At 43.1% G+C, this 16,605-nt stretch overlaps 1 protein-coding gene across 2 annotated transcripts; it reads left to right on the forward strand.

Moving 5' to 3' along the window:
* Positions 1 to 1,698: 1,698 nt before the first annotated feature.
* Positions 1,699 to 16,369, forward strand: ENTPD6 (ectonucleoside triphosphate diphosphohydrolase 6). 2 transcript variants are annotated; one of them, XM_064647807.1, is made up of 14 exons: positions 1,699 to 1,784; positions 3,133 to 3,450; positions 4,810 to 4,886; positions 5,306 to 5,449; positions 6,557 to 6,632; positions 7,878 to 7,913; positions 9,080 to 9,168; positions 10,526 to 10,605; positions 11,561 to 11,625; positions 11,948 to 12,046; positions 12,540 to 12,680; positions 13,567 to 13,623; positions 14,623 to 14,735; positions 14,982 to 16,369. In XM_064647807.1, exons 2-14 carry the CDS (start codon positions 3,192 to 3,194, stop codon positions 15,069 to 15,071), a joined length of 1,326 nt encoding a protein of 441 aa, XP_064503877.1. In that variant the 5' UTR covers positions 1,699 to 1,784; positions 3,133 to 3,191; the 3' UTR covers positions 15,072 to 16,369. The 2 variants fall into 2 exon arrangements, with proteins under 2 accessions (XP_064503877.1, XP_064503878.1); XM_064647808.1 differs by lacking the exons at positions 14,623 to 14,735; positions 14,982 to 16,369 and adding an exon at positions 14,500 to 14,612.
* Positions 16,370 to 16,605: the final 236 nt, after the last annotated feature.

Genomic DNA, 16,605 nt, shown 5'->3' on the forward strand with positions numbered 1-16,605 from the left:
TCATGCCTTGCGTTTGCTGTAGTGCTCTCACACATAGAATCATTAAGGTTGGAAAAGACCTACAAGATCATCAAGTCCAATCTTTGACTGAATACCACCATGACCACTAAACCATATCACGAAGGGCCAGGTCTGCTCATTTTTTGAATACTTCCAGAGATGGTTACTTCACCACTTCCCTGGAAGACCTTTTCCAATGCTTTATCACTCCTTCAGTGAAGACACTTTTCCTAATCCAAGCTGAACCTCACCTGGTGCAACTAGAGGCCATTTCCCCTTGTCCTATCACCTGTTCCGGACATGCCTATCTCGTATTGGCCTTTTTAGCCACCAACCTGCTTGCAGCAAACGTGGGTAGAGCCCTTCCCACACCTTCCCAAATCTTTGTTTGCGAAGCCTAGCCATGATGATGATGATGATCGCCTGTTGCCTGGGATAAGAGACCAAACCACACCTCACCACAACCTCCTTTCATGTAGTTGTAGGGTGTCGCTCACAAACTGCCTCTACACACTCTTCCAGATGGGCTGGAGCAGAAAGCTGCTGCTGCAGGAATAATTTTAGCTGGTGAAAAGATAAAATTATCTAGATGGCAGGAGAGCCATTAAGGAAGCTACTCAAGCATAAAAACTGTTAAAGGAACACGAAGTATGGGGAAAGGCATGAAGCCTCCTTTACTCACATCTACCCACACTTCCCACATCAGAGCTGGCCCAAACTTGTAGGTCAAGAGCTCCTGGCAGGCTCTCACCAGGGCCCAGAGGGTGCCTGGCAGCCCTGCCAGCCATCTCCTGGTGGCATTATCCCTGGACCACGGGGCCTCTCCCTCTGCTCACACAAGCCCTGCCCTGCCCCACCTCCCCTCAGCCTGGGCACTGCTCCTCTTGTCCACAAAAACTGGATTCCTTACCCACTGTGCAACAAACCAATAATCAGAGAGACCAAACTCAACCAAACTCAAGAGAGACACTGCTTATTTATTTCATAGCTGTGCAAGTTTGGTTGCTCGGTGGTATTCCACAAATCAAGGACACCCTTCCAGACTTTCCACGCCATTCTTTATACACAGAAATTTAGTGTTAGTAGCCTCTCAAGTACAGCTCCTCTATTAGTATCGATTAGTAATTATCATACAAATTATGTAATCCTGTCTAACTTCTACACATGCTCAGGGGAAAGGTCTTTGCTGGGGGAGGACCTTTTTCAGCTGTAGACATGATTTTTAGTACTATAATGAAGATAGTTCAGCTATAGGATACATGGACCTCGAGTCTTTTGCCAAGTTGACAATATATACATCAACATCTTCATTTACTTTGTCCTTAGAGCTTGTTAGCTCCAGGGTGTCCTTGACTGAGGGATGCTAACTACCACCTGTTCTATGACATACAGCAGCTTCTTGATTTACATCATGCTTTAGAGCTCGTGTCTGGATGCATATCATCCCTAGAGCTTGTTTGTTTCTGTCTGTTCCACTGATTAAGTCTCATTTCTTGCTAATACACAAAGATCAAACATCAAATAACACCCTGACTTACGGTAATTTTGACATATTCCACATTTTTCAACACTGTTCCTCATACCTCTCTGATTTTGCGGCCTTTTGCTCCTCCTTTAACCACATTTTCCGGGAGCACCCATCCCTGGGGGTCTCCCCCGCTGCAAAACCAGCCTCCCCTCACGGAGCGCGGGGCCCACCCCGCGCCTGCGCGCTGGGAGCGGGGCCGCCCGCAGGCCGGGCAGCGGCGGCGCCATGGCGGGGCCGGCGGGGGCGGCGTGAGCGGGTGCGTGAGGGAGTGAGGGAGGGAGGGAAGGAGGGAGGGAAGGAGGGAGGGAGAGAGAGAGCGAGGGCGGCGGGACGTGTGTGAGCGGGGGGCACCCCGTGCCCTCCCGATCCTCGGCGGCGCAGGCGGGAAGATTTTCCCTTGCGGAAAATCTCGGCGTCCCCTGACAAAGGCAGGGAAAGGACAATCCCAGTTCTCTTCAGGCAGACGGCGGTAGGGTGGTAGTGCTTCCAGACTGTTGCGCCTCCAGGCCTCCCCCTCATCCTTCCAGTCTCCCCTTTCCTGCCGTGGGACTTGAGTCTCCTCAAAGACACAAAACCCCTGCGGCTTTCCTCCTTCCTGTGGCATTTAGCTCTCGTGTAGCTGCAGTTGAGGCCTTTCTGGCACCAGAAGGATTGGAGTGATCATCCCCTAGACGTGCAGCGATTGCCACCTGCATGTGGCTCTGCCTGCTGGTAGAAGCCAGAAAGATTTTTTTTTTTTTGCAATGCCATCTTCCTGATTTCTGTGTCATGACAGCCTACAGTTCCCTTTCCCTCACACTGATCTGTTCTTCATGTGTATTTGTGCCTGTGGTTTAGCTTTTCTCCATTTTTATGAAATTTTGTCTTACCCAATGTGCTTGTAATCACCTGGATTTTAAATTCCTCCCCTTCACACCTTCTGTACGCCTCCTGAATTCGTATTACCAACAAATTACACGTGTGTCAAAACCTTGTTTAACTCAACTTCGTTGTTTGGTTTGTTCTCTCTTCATTACTCCTTAACAAAAAAGGAAAAATAATATGTAATTTTGCTCCCCATAAATCATCACTGACTGGTTTTTAATCATCTGAATGGTGTCATGTGAGTGCTTGTAGATTTTTTGCATTGTGCTTTGCTGTGGTTTCTTTCCTCTTGCCTTTTAAAAAATTGTCCTTGTCCAGTCTTCTGAGACCTGTTTCACCATCCAGGAATTCACAAAGATAAGTGCCAGTGGATCTGCGGGATCTTTGTCCTCAGATTTCTTCAAGATGAGTTGGATAACATGGAGGAGCCCTATAGCTGCCCATGCTGTGAGCAGGAGATTGGATGAGAGACCTCTTGAGGTTCCTTCCCACCTCAGTTACTGTATTTAGTTTCTCTGAACTCTTCTTTCTCTGCCTCTAAGGCCTCTGTAGCAATGGGGAAAAAGAAGATTTATGCTGCTCCATGCCTCAAAGTTAGCTCTAGATCTCAATGACATGCTGAAGGAGGATGTGTTCCTTTGGAACAATTGGGAGTGTTCAGTGTTGTAGGCATCATACTCTTAGATCCGTTAATCGGGTTTAGAAAATAAAACAGACTTTTTCTCTTCTGTTGGATGTAGGAGCGATGTGGGAACCACCTGTTCTCTGTGATAAAGGGAAGACACAAAACATCTGATAGATGGAAGCCATGAAGATGTCAAAGCGGTTCTTCGCTTTTGGGATTTTGGCATGCATAGCTATTTATGTTGCATACATAAAATGGCGCTTGGATTCCAAACCACTCATGGGAGCAACAGAAGGAATTGCTGAAAGCAGGGGAGATAAACTGAACCATCAGGCAGTGACCACAGATCTCTCGGTCTTTTATGGAATTATGTTTGACGCAGGAAGCACGGGAACTCGCATCCATATATTTAAATTTACACAGCAGCCAAGAGGTATGTCCTACTCATTGCTTGATAGATTAAGTCTTCCATAATGTTATGGAGCAGATTATTGATGACTCTTTTCTAGAGATTACTGGAACAAACATGCTTCAGCTCTTTCTAGAGAGTCATCTATATTATGATTCAGGCATATATGCTTGGATGAAATTACGAAACGTTCAACAAGAAGAAAATGCTGTAATGTCAGAATGTGAACTAAATAGCACCTGTACTTTTAGAGTGGTGGCTTGAAGAAGGGCAATTTTTCATCACACTGGTGGAAGAGAAGATTATAAATTCAAACTTCCTTATTTCCCCAAATTTTCACCATGAGGTTGTTGGCTGTCTCCAGTTCGTGCTAGTGAGCTGCTTCTCTCTGCAGTGTCTGGTTTAGTGCATCCTTGGCTTGAGTGTTGGATTTAAACTGTAAAATAAAACAAAAATTGTAAATTGTTCGATTAAAATTGCTATGTATTACATCTGGACAAAAACTACTCAGATGTGAAACAGAAGTGTACAAAAAAATCTCCAGTTTTCCTCTGGAGTACTAAGCTTCATTTGTTTACATGTTGTCAGCTCCTATTTGTAAAAGTCTTAAAGATCAAAAAATTTGTGTGAGTGCTGTTAGTAAGTGACCTGAAGGTTTTCAGGGTTAGCAGTGTGGTGTATGGTGTGATTGACCTCTGGGGAGCAAGGTAGGTTTGCATAATGGGCTGTTGTAAGGCTTAGCCAGCAAAGGTGTTAAACAACAGTCCACAGGCAGTCTTTTAGTGTATTCTCAAATCTTCGCTGCTTCCTTGCCTGCTTTTCTTTAAACATAATTTCAGAATATATTGCAGCAAACTTTATAGAGTGTAGTTGGCTACAGGAGGAGGATGACAGTGTGTCAGGCTTGTGTTGTCTTGATTTCAGGTGCACGTAGGGCTACAGGTTTGCAATATGTTTAAGTCTGGCTCCCTCTGCTGTTATTGAAAAAAAAGGAAAAGCTTCCACTAGTGTTTGCTGGAACCAAGTTTAGTCAGAACAGAGCATGCTGAAATTTGGAGCCTTTGTTACAGGTGCAGTTTGAAAAGCTGCACTTGGCAGGTGTAAGGCCTCAAAGACAACTTGAACCCATTGTCTGATATGCGTAAAGAATATAGTGGACACCAGCACCTGAAAACCAGTCATGACTTTAAAAATGGTTTTCCCAGGATCTAATTCCATAGCAAGGGCTGTATTTAGAGGTCAGGTGCTGTTGATAGTTCATTAGACAGAGGCTTCAACTGACTTCCATTAGCACGTAGTAATGTAATTTGTTAAATGATTTTCTTTTTGTGTATGTGAAATTATTTGTACCGTTACTTATTTTGGAATACTGCTTTTGAACAGAAACTCCCAAATTAACCCATGAGACGTTTAAAGCACTGAAACCAGGTCTATCTGCATATGCTGATGATGTCGAAAAGGTAATTTAAGTGATTTCTCTTCTGTCTCCCTTACCTTCAAGCTCGCAGGAATTTAGGCACTCCCTGAGCCAGACTTACACCCAGCTTGTAGCGTTTTACTGGCTCCAAAAGCCTTTGTTTTCCAGGAATTGGTCATACTGCCTTTTGAGCCCTCTGTAGCCAAAACATTCAGTGATAGAGTTCTATGTCACTGTTTGAAAAAGGGACTCTTTCAGGTTTGACCTGTAGCTTGATAATATCTGTTATATCCACTAAGACTTAACGCTGTAGGAGATAGTGAGTCCTACACCTTCTCCTGGCCCCTTGTGCTTTTAATTTGTCTCTGTTTCACATTTACAGTGAATTGAGTCTCTGATCACCCTTTCGCCCTTTCAAAAGAGTTTTTAAGATGCCTTTTCTTGTTCTTTTTTTGCTCACAGAGTGCCCAGGGCATAGAAGAGCTCCTGGAGGTGGCAAAGAAGGAAGTTCCTATGGAGCTGTGGAAGTTTACTCCTCTGGTCCTGAAAGCCACAGCTGGCCTACGGTTGCTGCCAGGAGAGAAAGCTCAAAAGTTGCTGGATAAGGTACTATTTCTTGTTTTTCCGTTTGCTTGCCAGAAATCTTATAGCAAACCCTGATCGGTTCTGTGTAATGTGTGTATTTTTTTGTGTACATGAGTCAATTCCCATTGTTTAACCCTGAAAACAGTGCAGAGCCACCTGATCTAAAATGCACTTGGGGGAGAAGTTGTGTGAGTTGCAAGCACAGAGGAATGATGGCAGCTCCAAGTAAACCAGGAGATGACAGATAACATAACAAATGCAGTGACATCCTGCTGACAGTAACTACAGGCCTGTTCTTACTGGTCATGTTTAGCGGTGGGTTTGACTGGGATGGTTCTATTTTGAGAAAAGCTCTCTACTGTTTGATTGGCCACATTGTCAACCTGCTGCTGCAAGGTGGCTCCTTTATATTGATTGAAAACAATGTAAATTGTATTTTTAGGCATGTAAAATACATTTAATATTTTAAAATATTACAAAAATAAACCAAACGTGTTCTAGACCTTTGAGCTGCAGGAAAAGTTTATTAAGTGTGCACTGAGTGTACTCTTTTTCTAAGCAATAATTGGAAGGAAGAAATGGGGGGTAGTTGAAATCAAAGTCTCTGCTGCCTGCAGCCTGGCCAATACTTTTCCACACTGAATTTCAGCTGAAACTTTAGAGGACCCTGCAAAGCTAGAGCTCTGCTGCCTCATGTAGGATAGGGTATAGAGGATCATTATCATCCAATATGCTCTTGTTGGAAATGCAGTTCCCTGGGACATCCCTGAAAGCTAGGCTGTCCATCTCCTGCCTTTCACATGCATTTATAGTACCCTGTGGGTCACCAGTTGCAGCAAAGTAAACTGGAGTCCCTTTCCTACCCACTGTATTCCTTGCTAATGGCACTTTTGAGCAGCCTTCATCCTTGAAAACCCACACATCCATTTCCTGTCTCTGCACCCAACTGCAGAGCCCGCATGTAAAGATGATGCTTGTTGGCCTCTTGAACTTCAAACAAAGTCATGAGCAGCAGTCAGGAGGATTTAGCCCAAGAAGAGGAGCAGTAGTGTAAAACTGGAATTTTAAAAAACTTGGTTTCCAGCTCAAAAAATATTTCTCTGAATGTAGCTTTTATTTGAACTACAGGTGAAGGAGATTTTTCAGGCCTCTCCCTTCTTTGTGAGGGACGACTGCGTGTCAATAATGAACGGAACCGATGAAGGTAGGCTGTCTTGTGGAGACTCCTCCTGCAGTCGTGGAGATTCCTGCTGCACTGTGACAAGTCCTCTACTCACTGTAATGGGAACCCACAAGCAGGGGGTTTGACAGAGTTTTTATGCTACCACAGGCAGCGCCTGCCAAAGAGATCTTGTGCAACGTTTTCCAATTTGAAGTCCTGAACTCTGTCCTGATCTTGAAAGCTCTGAGTGTTGGGCAGTTCCTGTAGGATCACCAGGAAGCCACTGTGCAGTCAGCACTTCTAGAAAAGTTTCTGTATATCTGCTTGTTGAGATGGTCTTCAACAACTAGGTTTGCACACTGTGGTCTTGACAGTGCTTATTAGAGCTTTCTGGAAGTATTTGGTCATAATGTTAATTATAACTGATCTAATGAGTGGAACTGTTGAGTTCAATCTGATAAAAGTATATAGAGAAGAAAACATATGCTGAAGTCAATATTCATCAAAAAATGCTGAGGACAGAACATCTAAATTCTAAGTAAGTGAGTGTTGAAATGTGTTTAAATTCTGCTTAGAAACCAAACTTTAAAATAGGTGAAGCTGTTTATGAGTTTCTTTTTTTGCTACTTAATGGAAGAAAGACATTGTAATTCTTCTTTTTGTTTTGTTTTGTTTTAAAATCATTAATAACAGTGACAGCCTTGGTTCAGCCAAGGGTTGAAATGGACCATGCTCCCTAGAATGCTTTGAGTTTTAACCACATGAATAAATATTTGAATTTGTTAACATAAGGCCCACTAATTCACCTAATTTATGAAGGAACGGTTTATAAAACAAAAAGAGGACAGAAACAGCATAGCTCACAAAATTGCTTAGAGGAAAACAGGAAAAATTAGAACACTGAAAGATAAAAATTCTTAGTATTTAAAAGGAAAGTCGAGAGCCTGATATCAAACAAAATTCTACAAGTGGATGTTTTCCTAGAAGACAAACAATGTGAGTCTCGGTCATCTTGTCTTTTAACTAAGGAGTGAAGCCTTTGTAACTTATTGCCTAACTTTTTGGCCTGTGAAATACAGAGTTCTACAGGCATTTCATACATGGGGCTTCTCTCCCAAATATCACATAAGCTCTGATAGAGAGGGTAATTCTCTTTGTTCAAGGCATCTTACCTTGGTTTTGGACAGCCATTGACAGTTCTGGAAATGTAATTTACTTGTTACTGCTGTGAGTTAAAATGAAATGATATGATTTAACAGTGCGTCTTCTGAATCTTTTCCTCATTAGGTATTTCAGCCTGGATCACAATAAACTTTTTAACAGGTATGTGTACATGAGCATGTGCATAAAGATACGATGGACGCTGTGAAAGTCATGCTGTTCTCTGCCCCTGCGTGGGATTTGCTCATTCATTGGGATGGAATGGGAGAAAGAAGAATCTGATAATAAGTCAGCAGTTATTTTTGGCCTGGCCTATTTAAGTCATTAGGATTTTGGCCTTTTACTTGACAGAGTGAGGAGTTTAATCTTTTTCCCTAGATGTTTAATGCAACTTTTCTCTCAATTCCCTGTAGGGTACCAGGGCATTTTATTCCTTTCTGAGTCTGCTGTGACTCTGGCTAAATTTTTAATGTGAATGTTCTAGATGTGCTTGGCAGCTGCACAGAGTAAAAGAAAATGCTATGCTACTTCCTTACAGATTTATAACATAGAAATGCCACAAGTGTTTACACTGCTGGGTGAGAAAAGGATAGCTGAAGAGTAGAGAAAAACTAAGCTAAAGACCTCTCTGACAATATGTAATGCAGTCTGCCATCCAAGTGCTCTGTTCAGCACACACAGCGTGTGGAGCAATGTGCTCTGAAGCCTTTTATGCCCACAGGAAATATCAGAAAGATTAGTGATCTTCAAACATCAGCTATCATGAGGCATACTGAGGTACTTGGCACAAACTGTCCTTGTCAAGAAGGTGCATTTGAGGGATCTAACTGAGAAGAACTAGAATTAAATGAGAGGAGAGGTCTTGGCTGGCAGCAGGAAGAATTCCAAGAGAGCTGAGTCTATTAGGCCAGCTCTTTTCAGTATGTCATCCCTTTGGCCATAGGAAACTGCAAAATGCTGCTAAGGGATCAGGGAGAGGTGGCCAAGAAAACCACATTCCTCTGTGTTACAAAGTGGTTACCAGAGTAGAGTTTGTAAAACGGTCCTTGCATCCACTGAAAAATGTTTAGGAATGCAGTAACCAAAGCTGCTGTAATTAGGACATGAACAGCCACCAGAGAAATAAGAGAATCTCTTGTCACTTTTAAGATTTTCAGGTCTGATAAAGCCAAAATCAGTGCCCAGTAGGTAACAGTATAATTTAGTGCTGTCTGTAAGCTGACAGATGGAGTTAGATTATTCTCTTTACCACTGTACTTCTAGTTTTGTTCCTACCCAGTTTCTCACAATGCCCACCTTGGATTTCTGTGTTCTGTCACACATTTCAGGTAGGCTAGATGATCCCCAGAAGAGAAGTGTAGGGATGCTGGATTTGGGTGGTGGATCAACACAGATCACCTTCCTTCCACGTGCTGAGGTAATGTGAACATGCGCACTGTTGGGAAATGCTGGTGCAGAAATCAGTAACTGCTCAGATTTCTTTCCCTTGGAAACAGAGCAAGAGTTTGTCAGTGTGACGTGAAGCCACACTTGTGACAGAAAAACCCAGATCACTTGGTCACATCTGCCTTGTTATAGTCAGTCACAGAGGCATTCACAACTCTTTGTCCATCCTCATAGTCCAGCTCTGGATCGGTGGTGCATGTGGCGAGTCTGCCAGGGCTGCTTTATCTTGAAAATACCACGTTCACCTGAGTGTCTTAATCCTTGACTCTCAGTTTGTGCAGCTTATAATGAAGAACTCAAAATGCAATGCTGTTAATGAATTCAAGTCCAACATTTGCCCTACAGTGGATTTTAGGAACACAGTAAGATGCTGCCTTGATCCTGGTGTTCGATTTTCCTGAGTTCACTCAGTTGCAAATGAATGCTTTCTAAGGAGCAACTGCTGTTATGCAGTAAAAAATATACTCTGATGTCATTTGAGCTTCCTGGTGTGGCATTTTTGTAGATGTTCTGTGAGCTGGAAGTCCTGTGAATGTAGAGTTGTAAGGCCATGGCCTGAGCAGAGATAGTGTTCCTAGTAAAGCTGCACAAAAGCAGAGGGATGGGATGCTGTGTCCAGCCTGGAATAATCAAGACATTGCATTGTTGCAGCAGAATGACAAGGGATGTGAAGGGTCTGGGATGTGGAAATTCTGGACATAGAGATTGTGTTAAGATATGAGCAGCATGAACAGCATTGTGGCCTGAGCTTTGCTCCCCACAAACGTGCTAGTGCTGGTGCACTTGGGGAACATGTTGCAAAGTGTGTTAGGTAATTATCCTTTCATTTTTTCAGACTACAGACTGGTCCTCACTCTGTTCCTTGGCAAGCACAGTGATGTGCTTTTCCTCTGGCTTGTGCAAGTTCACAGATTAATTCCACTCAAGTAGGAAGTTAATGTGTGCCTGTCTTTTGTATTAGTTTGCTCACAGTTTTCTGTAGTAGGGATCATGTGAAGAGGCAGTTGATGTAACCTCTTGACAAAAGTAGTTAAGAGCTAGAATAAGGATTCCTTTTAATGAAAGTAATTCTTTTATACAGCATTTTGGTGTGGATACAAATAGAAATGTAACCACTGTAGACCCTGTCATGTGAAGACACTACTAGCTCCAGGTTTTGTGGTTGTCTTGCATATCAGCAGTCAATTTGAAATACTTGCAAATTCATAATTTCTCTCTAAATCCTGCTAGGATTGTTTCACGTTTTTCCTAACTTTTGGAAGATTACTTTGTTGATGTTTGCTGCTGGCTGGCAGAAACCTGTCAGTGACATCTTTTTCTCCCTTCAGGAAACTCTCCAGACATCACCAGCTGGCCACACAACTTCATTTCAGATGTTTAATCACACCTACAAGCTGTATTCCTACAGGTTAGTTGTGGGAAGGAGAGCACACTGTAAAAATCAAAGCTTTCTATGACGCCAGTGAGATCTAAGTGTTTTTCTGAACTGGAGTCCTTGCCAATGAGTACCAGGAAGAAGTGGAGACACTTGAGCCATGTGATTGTGGTAGATTAACCTTGGCTGCCCACCATGTGCCCACCAAGCCACTCTATCACTCCCATTCCATTAATAGGACAGAGGGAAGAAAATATGACAAAAAACTCATGGGTCAAGATAAGTACAGGGAGGTCACTTACCAATTGCTGTTATGGGCAATTTAATGACAATTAATTTATTAATTTATTTATTAATTTAATTTATTGACAATTAAACAGTAAGATAATGAGAAATAAGAATAAAATCAAAAACACCTTCCCTCCACCTCTCCCTCCTTCCCAGGCTCAGCTTCACTCCCAACAAGAGCACCACTTCACCACTGTTTCACCACTGAGCAGCAATTCTTTTATACAGCATTTTGGTGTGGATATAAATGGAAATGGAGAATGGAGCATGAGGGTTGGAGTCAGTTCATAGCACTTTGTCTGTGTCATTCCTTTCTCCTTGTGGTCTTCCCTTGCTCCCAGTATTTTGGGCAGAGACAAGCAGCTTCTTCCCACCTGTGTTTGCTGTGGGGTATGTTTGGGCTCAAAAAGAGTCAGTTCTGTATGCTAGTGGCTGGACTGCCTTTGGAATACCATTGCCAGTTCTTCAAGAGCCAGATTACAGCTGTCAGCTATTGCCTGAGTTTTTCAGAGAGCAATTATCATTCTGGGTGAGAGTAATCTGAGAGCAGGTTGTCACACTGTTCCTCTTATGTGCATGAGCTCACTTGAGCCACTTGGCTATGACTGTGTAGAGGAGACTGGCATGTCCCAGCCAGGTTTTCAGTGGAATATCAGAGGAATGATGTTTGTTGTTCACAGAGGCTTTTATCCCTTTGCAGTTACCTGGGACTTGGGCTGATGTCAGCAAGGCTTGCCATTTTGGGCGGAGTTGAGGGAAAACCCTGTAAGTTATGGGCAGTCCTCAAGTCTTGTCTCTGAGCACAGGGTGGTGGTAGGGGGAGGAGTTGTATGACCCCTTCCCACTGGGCTCAAGGTTCCCGAATGGCATGTGGACTCCTGTCACTATGGCTGGGTGCATTTGAGACAAATGCAGGAGGTGACATTGCTAGATCCCAGGAGACTTGGATTCTTGCCAGCCCTGGGTGGAAGGCGGGCATGGGACATCTGAGCTGTGTCTGGACCCTGGAGGTGCCTTGCTGGGGGTGAGGGTTCTGAATTTAACTCTTCATGTTTTTGTTTAATGTGGCTTTGTTTTACTTCTGCAGCAGAAGGGGAGGAGTTGATTAGCCCTTGTTTGCCACCTGGCTTCAAATCTGAATGGCAACATGCTGAGATAATGTACAAAATTAAAGGACAGAAGGCAGGTATAGTGATTTATCACTCTTCCTATCTAGGCCAGCTGCAATTAGCAGAGGAAATCAAACTCTCAGCCTCTTGCAAAGATACCAGACTCTGTTTACTCTTCTGTCTGGCTCCTCTTGCCATGCTGTTAAAGAGATCATGCAGCTCTTTCCTGTTGTGCCATGAGGTGTCTGTCCAGTCAGTAAAGCTGCTAGTAGTGATGCAGATGGACTTGAACAATCCTCAAACAGGTCTTTTCAAAATTCTTCTGTCTCAAATGATGTTGTCCATCTCTGATCTATCACATACTTAGTCCCAACCTGAGGATGGTAGGTGTTTGCTTCTGGAAGAAGAAGCAGCTCTCTGTGAAGATCTTATGGAGTGCTATTTTGCAAAAAGGAGCCTGTTTCTTGGCAGATATTAAGTAAATTGTATGTATATATAATTCTCTGTATATATATATATAATATATGTATATATATATAATATGCTGGGGGGGTTTTTGCCGCCTTTTAGGTGAGCCTCTTTATGAGTCTTGTTCTAATAAAGTGGCAAAGATGCTCTACAAAAAAGTGCATAAAGCTGAGGAAGTGAAGGACTTGGATTTTTACACTTTCTCCTACTACTATGACCGTGCAGCAGAGGCTGGTCTCATAGGTATGTCTGCTCCTGGTTTTGTTTCATTTTAAATGACAAGTTATTAAATAAATGGTAACACTTGCAGACATCATGATGCTTTGCTAAGCTGTCATGGAATATAGTCTGTTGTTACACTGCTGTACAGCATTGAAGCATTGATCTTGACTGGATATTAATTTCTATAGAGAAGGGACTGGGGCTGTAAAATAGGATCTGCAACATTTGGTAATAGTTTTTAAACAAACTGTTTCTGTTTCAGAAGAGGTTTTGTTGTCTGATTACAATCCAAAATAGAAAAACCTTCATAATGGTAAACAAATTTCTCAGTCAGTAAAGCAGTAAAAATTATTTGGGCTGTGTGTTTTGCTCCACTGACCTTTTTAGATGGAATGAAGATTTTCAGATACTTCCACTTGTATTCAAAATGTGTCACATCTCTTTTCCATGGTATGCTGGTGTACAGAAGGCTGTCATGTTCAGTGGTAGAAAGGAGATTATGACATCTCAAGTTAGTTTGGACAAACCTACCCCCCCCCTCCTTGGCCAGTTTCTTTTTACAAATAATTTCAGATTTAATGTGTTGCAGAGCACCAGTGCTCTGTCAGATCTGGTCACAGGTGTTAACTGTGTTCAGGCACAACTGGCAGAGCAGCAAAGACATGGGGATCAGGTGAGAGAGTCTGTAAGCTGTTTCTATAGGAAACAAGGCTTAAGATTTTTCATAAACAAAGACTTTTCAGTCTATAGTCAGAATCTTTTAAGGGTTCTTTTACCTTTAAAACAAGTCTGAATTTTGACATTGATTTCAGTGGCTCAAGATTTGATTTTGAAACAACTTTCATGACTTGAATCTACAGTTGCCTTTATACGAAGACCGTAAAAGACTGTTTTTTTTTTCTTTTAGATAAAGAAAAAGGAGGAAGCTTAACTGTCAGTGACTTCGAAATTGCAGCTAAATATGGTGAGTAAAATATAATCAAACACTTACTAGTTATTGTGTGTAAATTCATTCTCAGGTGGCAAATGTGTGACATGCTAAGAAGCCTGATGTTTTTAAGGAAGTATTAAGTACCTCTGCATAGCATCTCACCAACACTTCCGCTTTTTTCTGAAAATCTCAACTATTTTTATATTAACTTTTGCTTTTGCAGCTGACATAAAACACATCTTATAATACATATATTTCAAAACTCTTTCAAGAATTACTAGTAAATAATTACTTGACAATTAACAACTGTTCTGAAATCATGCTTTCGAGATAATTGTGGCTTTATTATCCTGTTAGCATAACCTGTTCTAATCTGGTTTAATTTTTCTTTTTGTTCATTTGCTTGATCGTTAATCAGAAAAGAGGGAAAACCGGTTCATAGCTTTTCACTTCATCAGCTGCGGAGAGAACTGCCTACACAGATTTACTAATGTAAACATTCTTTTCTTAATACCACAAACTCAGGCTTTGATCAAACTGTCATGGGGTTTTTTGGTAAACTTTATGTATGACTGAACAATTGCTGTTCTGATTTTTGGACTACCTTTTGTGTAATTACTCCTGAGAAAGGTTTTATTTTGATTTTGTCATTTCTTTCATTTTGTTTTGGGTTTTTTTAATTTGGTTTTGTCAACATTCATCGAGTGCTGGTGCTCAAGAATGATAACACAACTGAAGTTGGTTATATATTTGAAGCCTTGAATTAGAAGAAGTTGGAGGCTCTTTTCCTGGAGAGATACAAGAAATTCTCTCTCACTCTTAGGGGAGAGACAGAATGTCTGGATCTTCCTTCCAAAGCTTATGTGCTTCTCCTAATGTGTGTGTGTCATTTCAACCTCATTATGACAGGTTCCATCACTGCACAGCTCAACTGACAAGAGGTGCTTTATGGATTCGAGATTTTTCAAAGCTGGGCTGTTGCTACACCTGAGCCCACAGTGTGCATTCAGACACCGTTTTTTTTCTCCTTAGTTTGTAAGACCATGGAAATCAGCCCTGGAAGCAGCCCTTTTCTCTGCATGGACCTCACGTACATCACCTTCCTCCTGCAAGAGCTGGGCTTCCCGAAGAGCCAAGCCTTTAAGGTGATGCACAAAATGGATTTCTGGGGAAAGTGGGCAGGAGGGTGCCAAGGCAGGAGTCGTCATGCTGGTAGTTCAGTTCTTGATTTGCCTTCCTGCTACAACACATGCTGTGTGATTGTGGATGGAGCGGCACTCTGCCCACGATGGTATCACCATCTGGTTGCCATAACTGTGTTCACCTTGCATGCTTCAGATTTTCCCAAAGAATTGTGTTTTAACTTTTTTGCCTTTTTTTTTTTTTTCCAGCTTGCCCGGAAAATTAACAATGTTGAAACAAGCTGGGCTTTGGGAGCCACTTTCCATTACATCGACTCGCTCAATAGACTGCAGTACTAAAGCTCCTAGAAGGTGACTTTTGGGAATCTCCATTTTTTGGAAGCCCAACATGGGAGAACCTGTTGAAGGACATGCTTTTGGCTTCTGGAGTCTTTTGGAAGGTCACCATGAAACAGGTTTCTTTCCTCCCACCACCTGCCAAGTCCTCTCCATCGCTAGCTCTTTTTTACAGTGCAGAGTGTGGTGTGTAAAAAAATAAGCCTTGATTTGACAGCGTCTGGCATCAGCTTGATGTAAAACTTGATCATTATGGAAGGAAAACCAGGACTCTGCAGGACACCTATGATCTCTATGAGAAAAACACACCTTTTTGGAATATGCCTGTACTATGAGCTTGCAGTATGCTGAAGTTGCTGTAGGAAACAGTCACTCCACAAGGAACTCTTTGCTGTCCTGATTTCAGGGTGTTTTTTCATGTTTGTCAGCAGTTTTCAGTGATGATTTTTATGTTACTACTCGTGTTTGAAGGTGAACTTGCGTGTGTGCAAAAATGGTGCATTTACACAGATGCTGACAGGCAGCAGCTTTGAAATGCAGCGTGGACGTTGCAGCTCTGTTTTCCACTTGCTGAAGGAGGAAAGCTTGGGAGCACTCTAGAAACTGGATACGGACTTGGAGGCATGAGCCTGTATGCCCTGTAGCGTTAAAGCCTAATGTTGATTCCCTGCCTTTGGGAGGTGGATTGTGGAAGACAACATCAGATTTGCTGGATCTAGATGAGCAAGGCCTGGGAACTGGGTACAGGGATAACGATGGATTTGACAGTTCTAGAGTCAGTCGGAGTAACATTGATGAACAAGACAGTCACAAAAATAAACCCTGAGCATGGCTTGTTGGATGTTGCAGACCTTTCTGCCTTGGTAAGGTTGATGCGGGGCCTGGGGTGAATGCATTTGTGTGGTGCCGCTTCTTCTGTGAAGCTGCGGCTTCTTCTGTGATAAAAGAATGTATTGTGGTTGCACTGAGCCATGGCAGGGCAGCTGCAGTGCAGCACTCCCAGTGCGTGGGCAGGGGCAGCAGGAGCTGGAGGGGACATGCTGCGCTGTTTGTAACCTAACTGTGGAATTGTGATGTGTTTGTATGGATGTATAGAGAAGACTCGAGTGGTCTTTTGGTGGTGCAAAAGAGCTCAGCTTCCCCAAGAGCCAGCAGTGCTCGCCTTGACTCCTGGGCTCACGGCAGCAATACGTGGTGGCATGGAGGCACGCTGCGTGCATGGCTGCGGGCTCTGCAGCTGAGCATACGGGGACACTTGAACCCCGCCGTTCTGACAATAAACTCCCAATTTAAAATGAAAACGTGTTGTTGGTGGTGGAGTGGCTTTTAGCGCCAGAGGCCGCACAGCGGGTGGGTTGAGAAATTAATGCCCTGATGCCACCCCTGACCCCTCGGGCCATCACAGTCCTGCCGCCATCCCTGTCCGTCCATGCCATCCCTGTCCCCACGCACCATCCCAGCCCCCTACGCCACCCCAGTCCCAACTCGCCATCCCCGTCCCATCAGCCCGCCCCCGGGTCGCAGCCCGCCCCGGCAG

Source organism: Pseudopipra pipra, chromosome 3 (assembly GCF_036250125.1).
Source record: "Pseudopipra pipra isolate bDixPip1 chromosome 3, bDixPip1.hap1, whole genome shotgun sequence".
NCBI lineage: Eukaryota > Metazoa > Chordata > Aves > Passeriformes > Pipridae > Pseudopipra > Pseudopipra pipra.

Bases quoted from the DNA above. Each gene is read 5' to 3' on its own strand.
- ENTPD6 (XM_064647807.1), top strand. From the start codon at position 3,192: ATGGAAGCCATGAAGATGTCAAAGCGGTTCTTCGCTTTTGGGATTTTG. The intron at 3,451-4,809 runs GTATGTCCTACT...GCTTTTGAACAG, and splicing joins ATTTACACAGCAGCCAAGAG to AAACTCCCAAATTAACCCAT. The intron at 14,736-14,981 runs GTGATGCACAAA...TTTTTTTTCCAG, and splicing joins CGAAGAGCCAAGCCTTTAAG to CTTGCCCGGAAAATTAACAA.